The following is a 14,573-nucleotide window of genomic DNA, read 5'->3' as shown; positions in this document are numbered from 1 at the left end:
CCTAGGTTCTCTATCTCCATTAATGGAACATTGGCTATTTTTTCCCACTGAAATGGGGCTGCATCAAGGTGACTCCATGTCTCCGCATTTGCTCGTTACGGTGATGAAAGCTTTGTCAAAATTATTGGAACGCCCGGTTGATCTCGGACAAGCACGTCTAGTTATGGCGCACTCTCTCTGTATAACGCATGTTATGGCGCACTTCAAGGGATGGTGTGGGCTGGATATGAACCCAGACAAATGAGATTTTTTGGGAGGTGATGATGAAATAAAAACGATAATTTTATAAGTGGAATAACATACGGTGAAAACTCTATAAATTAATAACGTTGGGACTACACAAAAACTATAATTTTTTAATTAATTTATAGAGATATTAATTTATCGATATACTAATTGAACCAAACACTCAATTTGAGACTATAAAATTATATTATTTTATAGAAATTTTTAGTATATATTAATTTATAGAGTATTAATTTAAAGAGGTTATACTGTATTTTAAACTTGGGAAGTTTCTGACGAGGCAATGGGGATTACCAGTGAATCCTACAATAATCAATCTTGCTACTCGTCAGCCATTTTATCAAAATGATCACAACAAGAAGTTTATCTCATTTGCGGGTAATATAATAATTGTTGCATCTGTCGTGTATGGGATGGTTAATTTTAGATCTCAGTTTTCTGAAGAAATTCCAATCAAAAGGGTATAAATCTTAATGTTCAATCGGAGTACTAAAAACAATCTCTCAAAACCAGCTCATTCGCTTCATGTTTGATTGAGTCTACTATTTTGTGTGAAACTTACGCAAGAAAAAAAGATTTAGTAATATAGCTCTAATGTTTGTAGACTATTAAACATTTATTAACGAGTTGCCATGAAATAGCACAGTGTCCGTTTACTAATTTAAAACCCAAAAGCTGATAAAGATCATAGGCCATCATGGAGCTGCATTTAGAAAAACACAGTTGTAGTTGTTTTTTAATATTAACAAACATGTAATGTAATGTGATTATTTTACTAAATGTTTAATAAGACAAAAGAAGTAGATATATAGAAGGATGGGTGTGTAGCTAAAAGTTCAAAGCTAGACCTAATCTTATCCACCATTTTCTTATTTTAACATTAGTGATAGAGATGGTAATCAGGGATCTGGCCCGTAAAAGACTGTTGTGGTACGGTATTGAGATGAGGTTTTCTAAGTCCGTAAATTTGCGGGCTTCGCGGGACGGGTTTTTGCGGGACTGGATCTTTTGCGAAATGGGCCGAAACGGGTTATGCGGGATTACATGGTGCCCAAATTTTTTTATTCATTTCTTATTTTACCTGAAAAAATTGAGAAATAGAGCGAGAAGAAAGCGGTTCTTGTGACTTTTTCCCAAAAAAACATAAGGAGTTCCGGCGATGATGATTCGAGCTCCGGTGATGATGATTCGAGCTCCGGCGATGACGACTCCAGCTCCAGCGATGACGATTCGAGCTCTGATGGTGTTTTGATTTGGTTTTCTCTTTTTATTACACACAGCTATGAATTGCTTTATTATAATGTGATATTTCTTGTTTAAGTTGATTGGTTTTGTTTTCGGTACTGTGAAATTGTGTTTTTCTTAAATTAAATTTGGTTACAATGATGTTTTTTAGGAGAAAAGTTAGTTGTATATCACGTCACTTGTATAATTTGGCAAAGTGATTCACAAATTTTTTTGCAATCCAAATAATTAAAAAGAGAGATGGTTTGATGAAGACATACAACACTTGAGCCAAATTAATACAAAGACAACAATTCAATCAAATTCAAACTCAACAAAAACTTATGCTGATAACAAAAGAAGACTTTTAACTCAAGAACGCAAGCACAAACTGAGCTTTGTGGCATTGATTTTGATAAGGCTTTAGTGAAGCTTAATGAGCTTTCTTCAACTCTCTTGTACAACTCCTCTACTTGAACATTCATGAAAGAAGTTGTAGTAAGGAAGCGTCACACGGGACGGCCCGTGAAGGCCTATATATTATGCGGTATGAGTTTGGACCGGCATTTTGAAGACCGCAGTCCGCGCGGGACAGATCCGCTGTAATCCGCCGCGGTACGGGACGGAACGAGATGGATAAACCTGTTTGACATCTCTAATTAGTGAAAACTATTTAGAAAAATATCTTAGAATAGGATTATAAACTCTTTTACCATAAAATATACTTTAAAAAAATAAAAGACATTAATAAACTAATCTAAATTTAAGGTTTAAGATTATAGGGTGGAGATTTAGATTAAAATAATTATTTTAAAACTATTTTTTAATATTTTTTGGGATTTCGAGATAAAATTCGAAAAATTCAAAAAATCGAATAATAAACTTTTTTCTTAAATAATACTATATATTTTAGTTTTGGCGCCAGTTTGAATTTTAAATTATTTTAAAACCCCGCCCCTGTATTTTTCGTCTCTCCCTCTTTAATTACCTCCAATCTCTCTCTCTCTCTCTCTCTCTCTCTCCAACCTGGAATCTCGGAAACACCTTTCTCTCTCCCAATCTCCCCCCTCTCTCTCCATCGAAATGGCCCAGCTTCCTTGCGACAACGACGGGGCGTGCCTACGATGCAAGGCCAAGCCTCCTCAGGAAGAAACCCTCACGTGCGGCACGTGCGGTACTCCCTGGCACGCGCCGTGCCTTTCCTCCCCTCCCGAAACCCTAGCCTCCACTCTGCAGTGGCACTGCCCCGACTGCTCCGGCGAAATCGACCCTCTCCTCCCCGTTTCCGGAGTCGAATCCGGCGGCGGCTCGGATCTGGTAGCGGCGATCCGCGCGATAGAGGCCGACGAGTCTCTGACCGAGGCGGATAAGGCTAAGAAGAGGCAGGAGCTGCTCAGCGGCAAATCCGCCGCCGATGAGGACGAAGAAGAAGAAGAAGAAGGGAAGAAGAGCGCGGGGCTCGATGTTGATCTTTTGAAGGCGCTCGGAGAAAACTTGAACTGTTCCTTCTGTATTCAGCTGCCTGAGAGGCCCGTCACGGTTCGCTTTCTCTCTACTCGACTCTGTATGATAGATCGAGTGTGTGTATTCTTGGATTCGCTTAGCCGTTTTCGTATCTAGGATTTTGTTAGTTTACTAATTCGAGATTGAAACCTAAACTCCAGCAGTAGGTTTGTTACAATGGCTTGGGCTTTTATTGGGCTTACCATTTGTGACAAACTGTGTTCAATAAATCCGTGTGCTTACCTACGTTTATAGCTAACAGATTTGGCATCTTAGCCGTTACGTTGTTAATGCTTGTTTATTTATCATGTTTCTTTGTTTGATTTACTTAGTATGTAGGTTTATGGTGGCTAATTTATTGTGTTTGTTAGGCAGCTTTGTTTCCGCAAATGGTTGTATATGTGTATACTGTTTTTGATGGTTGATGTATTCTATATTTGGATTTTTTTGTTGCAGTTTATGGATGATTCTTTTTTTTTTTTTTTTCAGAAATATCTTGTTATTATTGTAAAAGATAAACCATAAAGTTGTGCTTTTGTTGAGTATTTTGAGTGGCGAGACTTTTTAATTAGTATCTTTTTTTTCTTTTAGATTTGTAGATGAGTATTTTTTGAAAAAGTTGAAAACTATGAAGCAGAGCTGATGGATTATCTTTATATGTGTATTTTTTACAGACACCATGCGGGCACAACTTTTGTTTGAAGTGTTTTGAGAAGTGGATTGGTCAAGGGAAGCGAACCTGTGCTAAATGCCGTAGCCCAATTCCTCCCAAAATGGCAAGCAATCCCAGGATTAACTCCTCCCTCGTGTCTGCCATTCGTCTGGCCAGGGTTTCCAAGAGTGCTGGTGCGGGTACTGGCAAAGTTTTTCATTTCATAAGTAACCAAGACCGACCAGATAAGGCATTTACAACCGAGCGCGCCAAGAAAACCGGGAAGGCAAATGCCGCCAGTGGCAGGATATATGTGACGATACCGCCTGATCACTTTGGTCCTATTCCTGCCGAAAATGATCCTGTCAGAAATCAAGGTGTCTTAGTTGGAGAAAGCTGGGAGGATAGGTTGGAGTGTAGGCAGTGGGGAGCTCATTTCCCGCACGTTGCTGGGATTGCTGGACAATCCAATTATGGAGCTCAATCCGTGGCACTCTCTGGAGGTTACGAGGACGATGAGGATCATGGAGAATGGTTCTTATACACAGGAAGGTTTGTTTTTCAGTACTCTCTTTTCTTTTTGGTCCATTTGAGTAGTCCTGGTTTCTATCGTTTATTAGTGGCTTACTGGTCTAGGATTTGTTTCTTGATAATCTTGTATATGTTACTCCAATTTACTGATAGACTTATTCTCTTTTGGTCTTGAATATGTGTCACATAGTGGCGGAAGAGACCTTAGCGGCAACAAAAGGACTAACAAGGATCAATCGTTTGACCAGAAGTTTGAAAAGTCAAACGAAGCTTTAAGAGTTAGTTGCAAAATGGGTTATCCCGTTCGTGTTGTCAGGTTAGTGAAAGTCAATTTCTCTCAACATCTTTTCACATCCTTAGTTTTTCTTTTATTTTTCCTATACTAAAAACTGAATCAGTAAGGTGATTTCAAATGCTTTTCCTTGCATTGAATTTGCTTTCTGTAGTGAATAAGAGGTTGTTGGTCCTATAGAGTTAAGCTAAACTTTCTGATGTTATCTTCTGTGTTAACTGGCTGTTCCTTGGATGCACATTTTAATTCCTTTTTTACCTTCACCAATAAAGTCTGAGCATTAAAGTGATCCTACTTATTTAATTCCTTTCTTCGTAGGTCTCACAAGGAGAAGCGTTCTGCATATGCCCCTGAGGCAGGAGTGAGATATGATGGGGTTTACAGGATTGAGAAGTGCTGGAGAAAAGTTGGAATACAGGTATGTCTGTGTCGGAGTGACAACCAAAAATTTTCAACTAGTTTTTTATGCAGAGCTGGATTCTTTTCCTGACCTATTCTTCTGTTTCTGTAGGGTTCTTTCAAGGTCTGTCGTTACCTATTTGTTAGGTGTGACAATGACCCTGCTCCATGGACCAGGTTTGATCTACTTCTAGAAAGCGCCTTCTTTATATTTTCAATTTGAGCTTTAACTCTTTGACATAATGCATGCAGTGATGAGCATGGGGATCGTCCAAGACCTTTGCCTAACATTCCAGAGCTTAAGATGGCAACAGAGCTCTTTGAGAGAAAGGAAAGTCCATCATGGAATTTTGATGTAAGTTTCGTCTCTCTTTTATCTTCTCATAGCTTAGTTCCAATACGCCTAGATCAAATTCCCAATTATTAACAGTTGGGCTTGTGACCAGATTTCAATTTTATTACCTACTGATGATTAACTGATCAGGAAGGTGAGGCTTGTTGGAAATGGATGAAGCCTCCACCTGCTAGTTTAAAGGCAGTTAATGTTTTGGATCCTGAGGAGAGGAAGACTATGAAGAGAGCCATAAAGGCGGCACATTCAAATTCCGTGAGAGAAAAACTTCTGAAAGGTTTGAGTCTCTGTCTGGCCTTTGCTTTTATTAATTTTCTGGGAAGAAGTTTATGAATTTGCACCAATTATCAATTTCTTCTGTGGTTTGTGTACACATCTAAACCCTTGTTGTGATTTTCTTGATGCAGAGTTTAGCTGCAAGATCTGCCGTCAAGTAATGACTCTTCCTGTGACAACGCCTTGTGCTCATAACTTCTGCAAGGCTTGCTTAGAAGATAAGTTTGCTGGGCAAACTCTAGTGAGAGAAAGAAACAGAGGTGGGCGGACACTTCGTGCACAGAAGAACGTCATGAACTGTCCATGTTGCCCCACTGACATCTCTGACTTTCTCCAGAACCCTCAGGTGAACATCATCATCTGTTCTTGCATTGGTGTTATGCAATGAATTTCTTTCTTCCGTATCTTACTTATTTCATACACTTACATGAATACAAGTGCAAGTTGCATTAGTGTTGGTTCATCTTTGCTAGAACTAGATGAAGAAGTTGGTTCAGTGGTAAACTAAATGTTTCTTATTTACAGTATCTGCCAATATGGCGATTTGCCTGATTAAGAAATTTGGACTAGTAGTGGTAGCAAGATCGTCAGACCACCAGATTATTCATTTTGTAATGTGGTCGTGTAGGAAATCTTTATTATACGCTATTTATCGTTACGTCCATACAAATTTGAGAAATAACCTGCCTAGTGAAATTGCCATTGTGTTCTAAACGTAATCATGTGTAAACAGGTTAACAGAGAAGTAATGGAGGTGATAGAGAAGCTGAAGAACAAGGAAGAGGACAAGGCAGAGTCTGAAGAAGGTGAAGACGCAAGTATGGAAGAAAAAGCTGAGTCAGAGTCTGAGGAAAACTGTGAGACTACCGACCCTGAAGTAGAAACGCCAGTAGTGACTGAAGAAGCCGAACTACCGAGGAAGAGGGCCAAACTGGACACTGACACAGTAGTTCCTGCGACTATGGTGGTACCTGACATGAAGTAGTGAGAGAGAGAGAGAGGCCTCTCTAATGTGCTTTTTTTTGGATCGAACCATCAGGTAAAATAGAGATGGTTTTTTTTTTGTATCTCGGAACCAATGACGGAAAAAAATCTCTTAGTACGTCTGTTGTGGAACGTTTGTATTATGATCGGTAAGTGACTTTGAAAGCTTTGTCTTGTTTTTAGCCTTGTTTTCATCTGTTCATGCAATCGAATAAGTGAGAGCTTTCTTAGTGACAACCAAATCTAAGACTTCTGAAACATGTCGTTCCTCATTTTTCCATATCCAATTGGTAGCAGAGCTTTGTTTAAGCTTCAGAAAAGATTCAAGTTTCTCTTGTACGAGCTATTCTATATTTAATCACCTGATGGCTGGCTGGCTTAAGTCAAGAGGACTCCCAAAACTGAAGAGCGATTCTGCAATGGAACATATTTTTGAGCTTTCAGAAGCTTTGCTGCATTACTAGCACGTAGAATCACTTCGAAGGTTTTCTCTACATATGTATTCTGCCTGCAGGAAGACCACACACGTTGTATATAGCTACAATCTTGTAAGCACAAAATAGTATTACCTACGCCTAATGTTAGGTCAAAGATAAAGTTTATTCACTAGAAACTGCTACAGCAAGCTAACAGTTAAAACTGTTCACAAAATGCTTTCAACTACCGGTAATTTTCTGCCATTTTGATTTATTTACAGTTTGTTTGGATATTAAAAATAGTAAGTATCATAAATCAATTTATTCATAATTTTGTTAGATTATATTTTCTGTTTATTCTTGTTAACCACATTTATTTTAAATGAAGCTCTTTGATTGGGTGGTCCAAAGGAGTCACAAAACATACATAGACATTGCTAACTAAAATGAAGCACCTTAAACATGAAACGGAGTCATACATGACATTAAGCTTCTCTGAACAAACAAACAAAAAGTAGTTAGAGAAGCAAATATAAATTGGCAAGGGAACGTGGTAAATATATGATCAAGGAGAAATTTTGTTAGACGCGAGGATCCATTATGGAACAATAACGTGGTGTCTCTTTCTTTCTTTTTTCTTTATTGGCATGGAGCCATTTAGTGGGACTTCCCAGGTTCATGTACCCTTGTGGGGTAATAGCTTTTACATCAGCAACAGATTCTGATATGATTATCTTCTTCTCCTCTATTAAATGGTGCGATTCACCATCTTATTCACGTTACTACCTTCTTCACATTTGCATTTAGTGATAAGTTTCTTGTGCATCCAACTTAAAACCATTTGACAATTAGTGTATTGGTCCAAGTCCCTTATATATTACTCAAATCTCTTTTATATTTCCGATGTGAGATCTTTATCCCAACACCCTCCCTCGAGATAATTGTGCGTATAACCATTAATCTCGCAGAATCCATTATACCCCTCCGAGATCATGCTTTATTTTTCTAGCGATCTCGGTGGAACTGAACCTTCTATGGGCCATCGCTAATGGGATGATCGGGCCACTGTCCAGGCCGGATTAATGGGTCAGGATGTTGAACCTCGCTCTGATACCATGATAAGTTTCCTGGACTTCCAACTTAAAACCAATTGGCAATTAGTGAATTGGTCTAAGTCGCTTATATATTACTCAAATCTCTTTCATATTTCTGATGTGAGATCTTTATCCCATTTAGACTCATTTTAGGCTCTAAATCAGTAATGTTGGATTTACTCCAGGAACATATTTGCGATTTTTCTAAGGTCTCTGATCTTATAAATATCTAATTATTTAATTAACGATAGTTGACTTATATAGTCGTATTTTGTGAGTTATCTTTTGAAGGAAGTAAAGTTCAACGTTATCAGAAAAGAGCTCGATCGTGCATTGAGATATAAGGTGGAAAATAGTATAGATGTTATAAATAGCTTGATGAAGTTAAACAATATCTCAACAGCTTCTCACTTTCGTAAGTATGAACACCTAATATCCAATGTCGTGGGTTCGACTGTCATGTAGTAACTTTCACAGATGTCTTTTAGTCCAGTGGTTTAACTAAGAGTTAATGTTTATACTAAGACTAAAATTTTTAACCGAACCGAGCTTGCCGCACCAAATCAAAAAGCTCGGTTCAGAAGTTTGTAACTAACCGCAAAACTGAAAAGTTCAGATTTTTTAAAACCGAACTAACCGAAAACCTAACTGAACCGAATTTTTTCTGGTTCATTTCGGTGAGATTTTGACCGTTCCGAACTAACCGAATTCCAACATCAGTATTAATAATACAGTTCTCAAAGATATAGTGAGACATCATACGATATTAGTCTCAAAGATATAATGAGTTACTTTCGATGGTTTACAATTTGCTTAGTATTTATATCACAACAATAGCTTTCAAAACCTCTTTTAACATTGGATTTCACATTTTAAACAAGTACGAAAGCCGATAACTTCCCAAGAATGTGTAAACTTTGATATGGAGTCGCATTTGGTTGAGAGGATCTAAAGCATATGAAATGGAAACATATTTATATTACACCTTCTACACATATTTTATCATTATATATGAGCTTAAATAGATTTAGTTCCATATTTTCAATCTACTATGGATGATGAAGACGAGGACGAAGATGAAAATCAACTTTGATGTGTTAATCTTGCTTCCTGGATTTCAAACTTTCAGTTAAGAGTTTTTCTTTGATTTTTTTTTGGTGATGTAAGTTAATTTTATTGATGTTCCCATTTGGTGATGTTTAGTTTCCTTTTGGTACAATTATTGGTGATGTTTTGTTGCATTTGTTGCTTTTGGATTGAGTTTCTAGAGTTTCATTTTTAGTAAACTCTTGCTTTGTTTAATTTGTTATTGTTCATGTATTTTTCGAAAATCAGATTGGTTTGAGACTTTGGGTTAGTTATTTGTCTCATATCTTTCTCATTGTAATTGACACATGTATAAATAAAACTGAACCATATTTGATTTTGTTTAACAGGTTTTCTATGTAGAAATGACAAAATAGTCATTAGTTTCATTTTCAATAAACTCTTCCATTGTTTAATTTGTTATTGTTCACTTCGTTTTCGAAATTCAGGTTATTGAAAAAAAGTATCTAATAGAAATATAGTTTTTCTCTAAATCCTCTCTTATTGGACATGGTATTCATAATAACTTTTACAAATCCATGGTTATTGGATATAACATTTGTATAAATCCTATCAAATTTTCCTTTATTGGAAAATATGGATTTCATCCGTGGAATATATCAAGAATTATTTAGGATTATTAGAAAAAATGATTTACACTTCAAATTCAATAAAAAGAAATACCATGTAAAGAGATGAAATTTGAAAGAAAAAAACACACGATTAGTTTATATATTCTTTTTAAACCTTTAAACTCAAAAATAAAATGATCAAATCAGTTGAAAACCAGAGAAATGGTTCGTTACTCTGGTATGTTCGACGATCGGATCAAAATCTGATCAAAGAGTGCCCTTAAAATTCCTCAACAACCACAATATATAACTTTTGAATATCAAACACCACCTTCTCTTCATCACGCTTTATGAAATTGTTATTTGTTTATTATCTCTTTGTTTTGCTTACGGGAAAGAAAATCATAGTGATTTGGATATGCAATCCTGCGAAAATATGTGTTTAGTTTGCTACATGTACATGGCACTATGGATATTATGAAAGAAAAATGACTAGTACAGTATAATTTAGTTAGCAAAATGATATGATCATATAGTGTAATTTTTAGTCGTTCTTTCCATATTTTCTGGGTATAGTTAACCTAAAATAATTTCAACTTAAAAATATTGTTTTTATTTGTTTCTCAAATCCCAAAATTCCATTCTAATAGCCTCCTAAAAATTTTGTTCAAATCCCAGTTTTTTAGAAAATCCCTTGAATTTGATATATATCCAAATTCTCGCAGATCATTAATTCAATAAGTCCCCATTTATTTAAGACTTTGAGTTAGTTACTTGTCTCTTATCTTTTCAGTGTAATTAACACATGTATAAATCAAATGAAACATATATGATTTTGTTTTTTGTTTTTTGTTTTTTTTTGTAAGAAGATATAACATATATGATTTTGTTAATCAGGTCTTCTGTGTTGAAATGACAAAAAAATGTCATTAGTTTTATTTTGTTTATTGACCCATAGTTACTCTGCTTTTTTTTTCCACTGAGTCCCACAGTTTACTCTGCTAAACCACATAAAATTAGCAGAATCAGATTTCGATACAGAAGATTCACTCAATAGTCCGTGATGGATCGACTCACACGGTCAAAACAAAAATTGAACATACAATGAATTGAGCTATTGAATGCAGGTTGTTAGTCCAATTAACATCTCTAATTTAATGGTTGTCTTATATAATAATACAGATAAAATAAATAATTAGTAAATTAAAACTAAAAGAGAATTGGTTACCCTTTCATTCTCTTATAAGATCAGGATTATCAACATAAATAAAGTACAAGTACGAGATCATATCAGGAAGCTACGTGAAGCGAGGCTTGGGTAGTCATAAGTTTGGTGTTCTTCCTTTTTTTTCATAATTTATCATAATTGCCGTCGCGGATCAGATATTTGTCCACGAGGAACATATTATATGTCTGTAATCGATATTGTGTTCTCTTCTTCACTTAATTTTATTTTATTTTGGCAGAAAAGCAATAGTTTGGTTAGTGTTACATGAATTCAATGTTACAAATATATATAAAAAATGCATCTCCAAGTCATTGTCTTTGTACATATACAATTCGATCACACATGACCTGTTCACACTTCACACGGTTCACCTAATTAATTCAAATTTTAGACAAGGTGTAATAATTTGAATGTATAATCAACAACCATCAAATCCAATCATTCTGGAGAACCTTTATTTTTATAATTTTCTTTTACAACAGTGGTTGCCAATTAAAAAAACGTACAAAACATTATAAAAAAGAAAGAAAAAGAGAGGTAGACTCCATTGTTAATTGACTATCCATCGATATCGTCTCTCGAAGTATCTACCGATTAGATGGACCATACGGGAGAACAACACCACCACAAAAAGGATGTCGCATTGTTGCTTTGTGTCGTCCCCCCTAGTAGCAGAAGCTCTAGGTCTAAGGGAAGCGCTGGCAGATTGTGTCACCCGAGGCACGCAGAACCTGCACTGTCAATCTGACTCCCTCCTCTTCGTAAATGCTCTGAAGACTGGGTCTCCAATCTCAGAGCTATATGGCATATCCTTGCCGATATTATCAGCTTATTTTCAGCTTTTGATTTTTTTTCTATTTCTTGGATTCGACGTACAAACAACAAGGATGCGGATGCTCTGGCAAAGCAAGCCTTGTTGAATGCGTCTGTTGTAATTGCTCCCTCTAGAGGAGCTTGAAGCCTTTTAGTTTAATGCAAGTTGTGTTCCAAAAAAAAAAAGGAATCTTACAGCATCCAAGCAAATCGCCATGTACAATAAGTTTGCAGAAGAACATGTGCTTAATTATATTCAAAATCTACAAGTTCACAAGCCTAGAGTTAACAAAAAAAAAACAAAAACGAAAAACGAAAACAAAAACAAAAACTAAACAGAGCCATTGCCCAATACGAGTGTGCATGCATGTGGTCGAAGACTAACTTTTGATATGACTTATATTGAAACAAAATAATTTAAAATTTTATCCAAGAGTTTTTTCTTTCTGAAACACTAATACTTTCATTAAATAAAAGGAGCTTAAAGCCAAGATGATACAAAATTTGCAAGGCAGGCCTTTGCTAGGGCATCTGTAGGCTCATTTGAGTTTCTAGGGATAAAAGAGGAAAAAAAAAACAGAAAATAAACGAAGACGCGAGGCCGGTGATGCCCGAGAGAACTCCGTGGAGTTCCGATGAACTTCGATTCCGGTCGATTGCTCTAACGAGCACTTGGGAGTCTGAGCGTACCCAGATATAAGTGAACTTGAGGGAGATCGCCTGTTGGAGAGCTTCCCTGATAGCTAAGGCTTCTGCGAGAAGCGGGGAGGATACGTGCATCTGAACCTTCGATCCACTGTTGACTTCCAAGGTAGATGGAGCTGTAAAGATCCAACCGATTCCTGCTGTTGTTGAATCCGATTTCCAGACCGCGTCTGTGTTGCATCGGTGAGTATATATGTAATATAAACCTGTTCATTTTGGATACAATAATTTAAAATTTTATCCAAGAGTATGAACTTTTCATATGGGTATATATGTAATATAAACCTGTTCATTTGGAATCTTACAAAAATAGCAAAAAGTGAAAACATATAAATATGTATAATATAACTTTTTGGTTTTGGTGGGCAATGCGATTTTGCAAACCTTGTGAAAATTTCATTTACAGCTTTGGTGAGACAATGTGCATTTTTGGATTGGCGAGACAATGTGGTTTATGGGATTGGTGAAAAATAGTTTTGCGATTTTGGCAAAAATATATTTTACGGTTTTGGTAGAAAACATAATTTTGCTATTTTGACAGAAATGTGATTTGTAATTTTGATAGAAGATACAATTTTATGGTTAATGTGATTTTTTAATTTGGGTAGGGAAGTATAATTTCATGGTTTTAGCAGAAATGTGATTTTGTGGTTTGGCGAAAATGCGATTTAACAATTTTAGCAGAAAAGTAGTTTGTATTTTGACAAAAATATGATTTTTGTGGTTTGGCGCAAAAATATGTTTTACATTTTTTGCGGAAAATATGCCGGCAAATGTGATTTTACGATTTTGTTGAGAAATTATGATTTCACAGTTTAAATGGAAATGTGATTTTATAGTTTTGGCAAAAAAATGTAGATTTGTGGTTTTGAAAGAACATGAGTTTCTACAAATTTTATGAGCAAATATGTTTTTAAGATTTTGACGAAAAATATAATTTTCGGATCTGAAAAAAATGTGACTAGGTGACCGAAAAATGTGATTTTGTTGTTTGATATTTTGACCGAAAGTTGTAGTTTTATAGTTTTAGTAGAAAATGTTATTTTACAATTTTAACATAAAAACTATTTAGGCAAGAAATGTGATTTTGAAGTTTTGACATCAAAATTTAATATTTACTTTTTATATTGTAATGGTGAATATATCAGTTATATAATAAATCTGTTTATCTAAAATTTGGATCCGGATAGTTTGATTGTAATATTATCTTCATATAGATACATCAATATGATTCATCCAGATATTTCTCATTTTTGTCCAAAGTTTCAAATTTTATTTAAACAAACTATTTGAATGATTTTCATCTTAAGACAAATAAACATAATTTTCATCTTCATCCAGATATTTCTCATTGGTATGTGAAAAATGAACTTTAATGTGACTTTTTCACCATGGACATATAAATGACCCGGGTTTAAGGTGTAACGGGTTTTGATTATGAGTTTTTTGGTATCATTTGAATTGTAAACCTGCAATAAAAGAAATGAATTTCAACTAAATGGATATAACACACATGATTCTTTAGATATCGAAGAATTTGAAATACAATAATATAAAGTTGATTTTAGAGATTCTGTTACGATAGATATATATGTCTGCAAGAGAATGAATGATAGTATATGCTCGTCAGGTGTCAAATGCTAACGATGAACTTTTCTCACAGCTTTTTGATGGAAGCTTTTTACTTCAGTTCAAACACTTCTGATGTTCTCCCTCTGTTCCTAAACGATAGATTTTTAGTATTTTCACACATATTAAAAAAACACATTAAACTACCATAATAAATGTATCGTTTTTACAATTTTCAATTTTCAATAACTTTTAACCAATAGTAATTCAATAAAGTCAATTAATTTTTTTGAAGTTTACAATTTTATCATAGAAAACACAAAAAATATATCTTTCTGAAACAATTTTTTTTTCTAAAAAATCTATCAATAAAGAACGGAGGGAGTATGTTCTAGTGTTGGGGTTCGCAAAATATATATAATTATGTATATAAATATATTGAGAACCCCAATGTTAAAATCTCTTATTGGAAATGCTATTAGTCCATATGCTTCAATTATCTTGAGACGGACATTTGTGAATTGACAAAAGTGACGCAGCTCCTTTATTGGGTGGCCACCCTCTTTTTTTTTAAATGCTTTCAAATATACTGCAACCAACTTTTTTCATTTTTGAACGACTTTTGCTCACT

The 14,573-nt window shown here is 35.3% G+C and overlaps 1 protein-coding gene across 1 annotated transcript; it reads left to right on the top strand.

Annotated features, from left to right (window-relative positions):
- Nucleotides 1-2,479: 2,479 nt before the first annotated feature.
- On the top strand, nucleotides 2,480-6,646 carry LOC106296287 (E3 ubiquitin-protein ligase ORTHRUS 2-like). The gene is made up of 9 exons (XM_013732389.1): nucleotides 2,480-3,009; nucleotides 3,648-4,177; nucleotides 4,347-4,472; nucleotides 4,767-4,866; nucleotides 4,960-5,024; nucleotides 5,100-5,202; nucleotides 5,332-5,476; nucleotides 5,607-5,821; nucleotides 6,209-6,646. Exons 1-9 carry the CDS (start codon nucleotides 2,554-2,556, stop codon nucleotides 6,458-6,460), a joined length of 1,992 nt encoding a protein of 663 aa, XP_013587843.1. The 5' UTR covers nucleotides 2,480-2,553; the 3' UTR covers nucleotides 6,461-6,646.
- Nucleotides 6,647-14,573: the final 7,927 nt, after the last annotated feature.

Source organism: Brassica oleracea, chromosome C6 (assembly GCF_000695525.1).
Source record: "Brassica oleracea var. oleracea cultivar TO1000 chromosome C6, BOL, whole genome shotgun sequence".
Taxonomy (NCBI): Eukaryota; Viridiplantae; Streptophyta; class Magnoliopsida; order Brassicales; family Brassicaceae; genus Brassica; species Brassica oleracea.
This window is presented reverse-complemented; position numbering and strand designations above follow the sequence as displayed.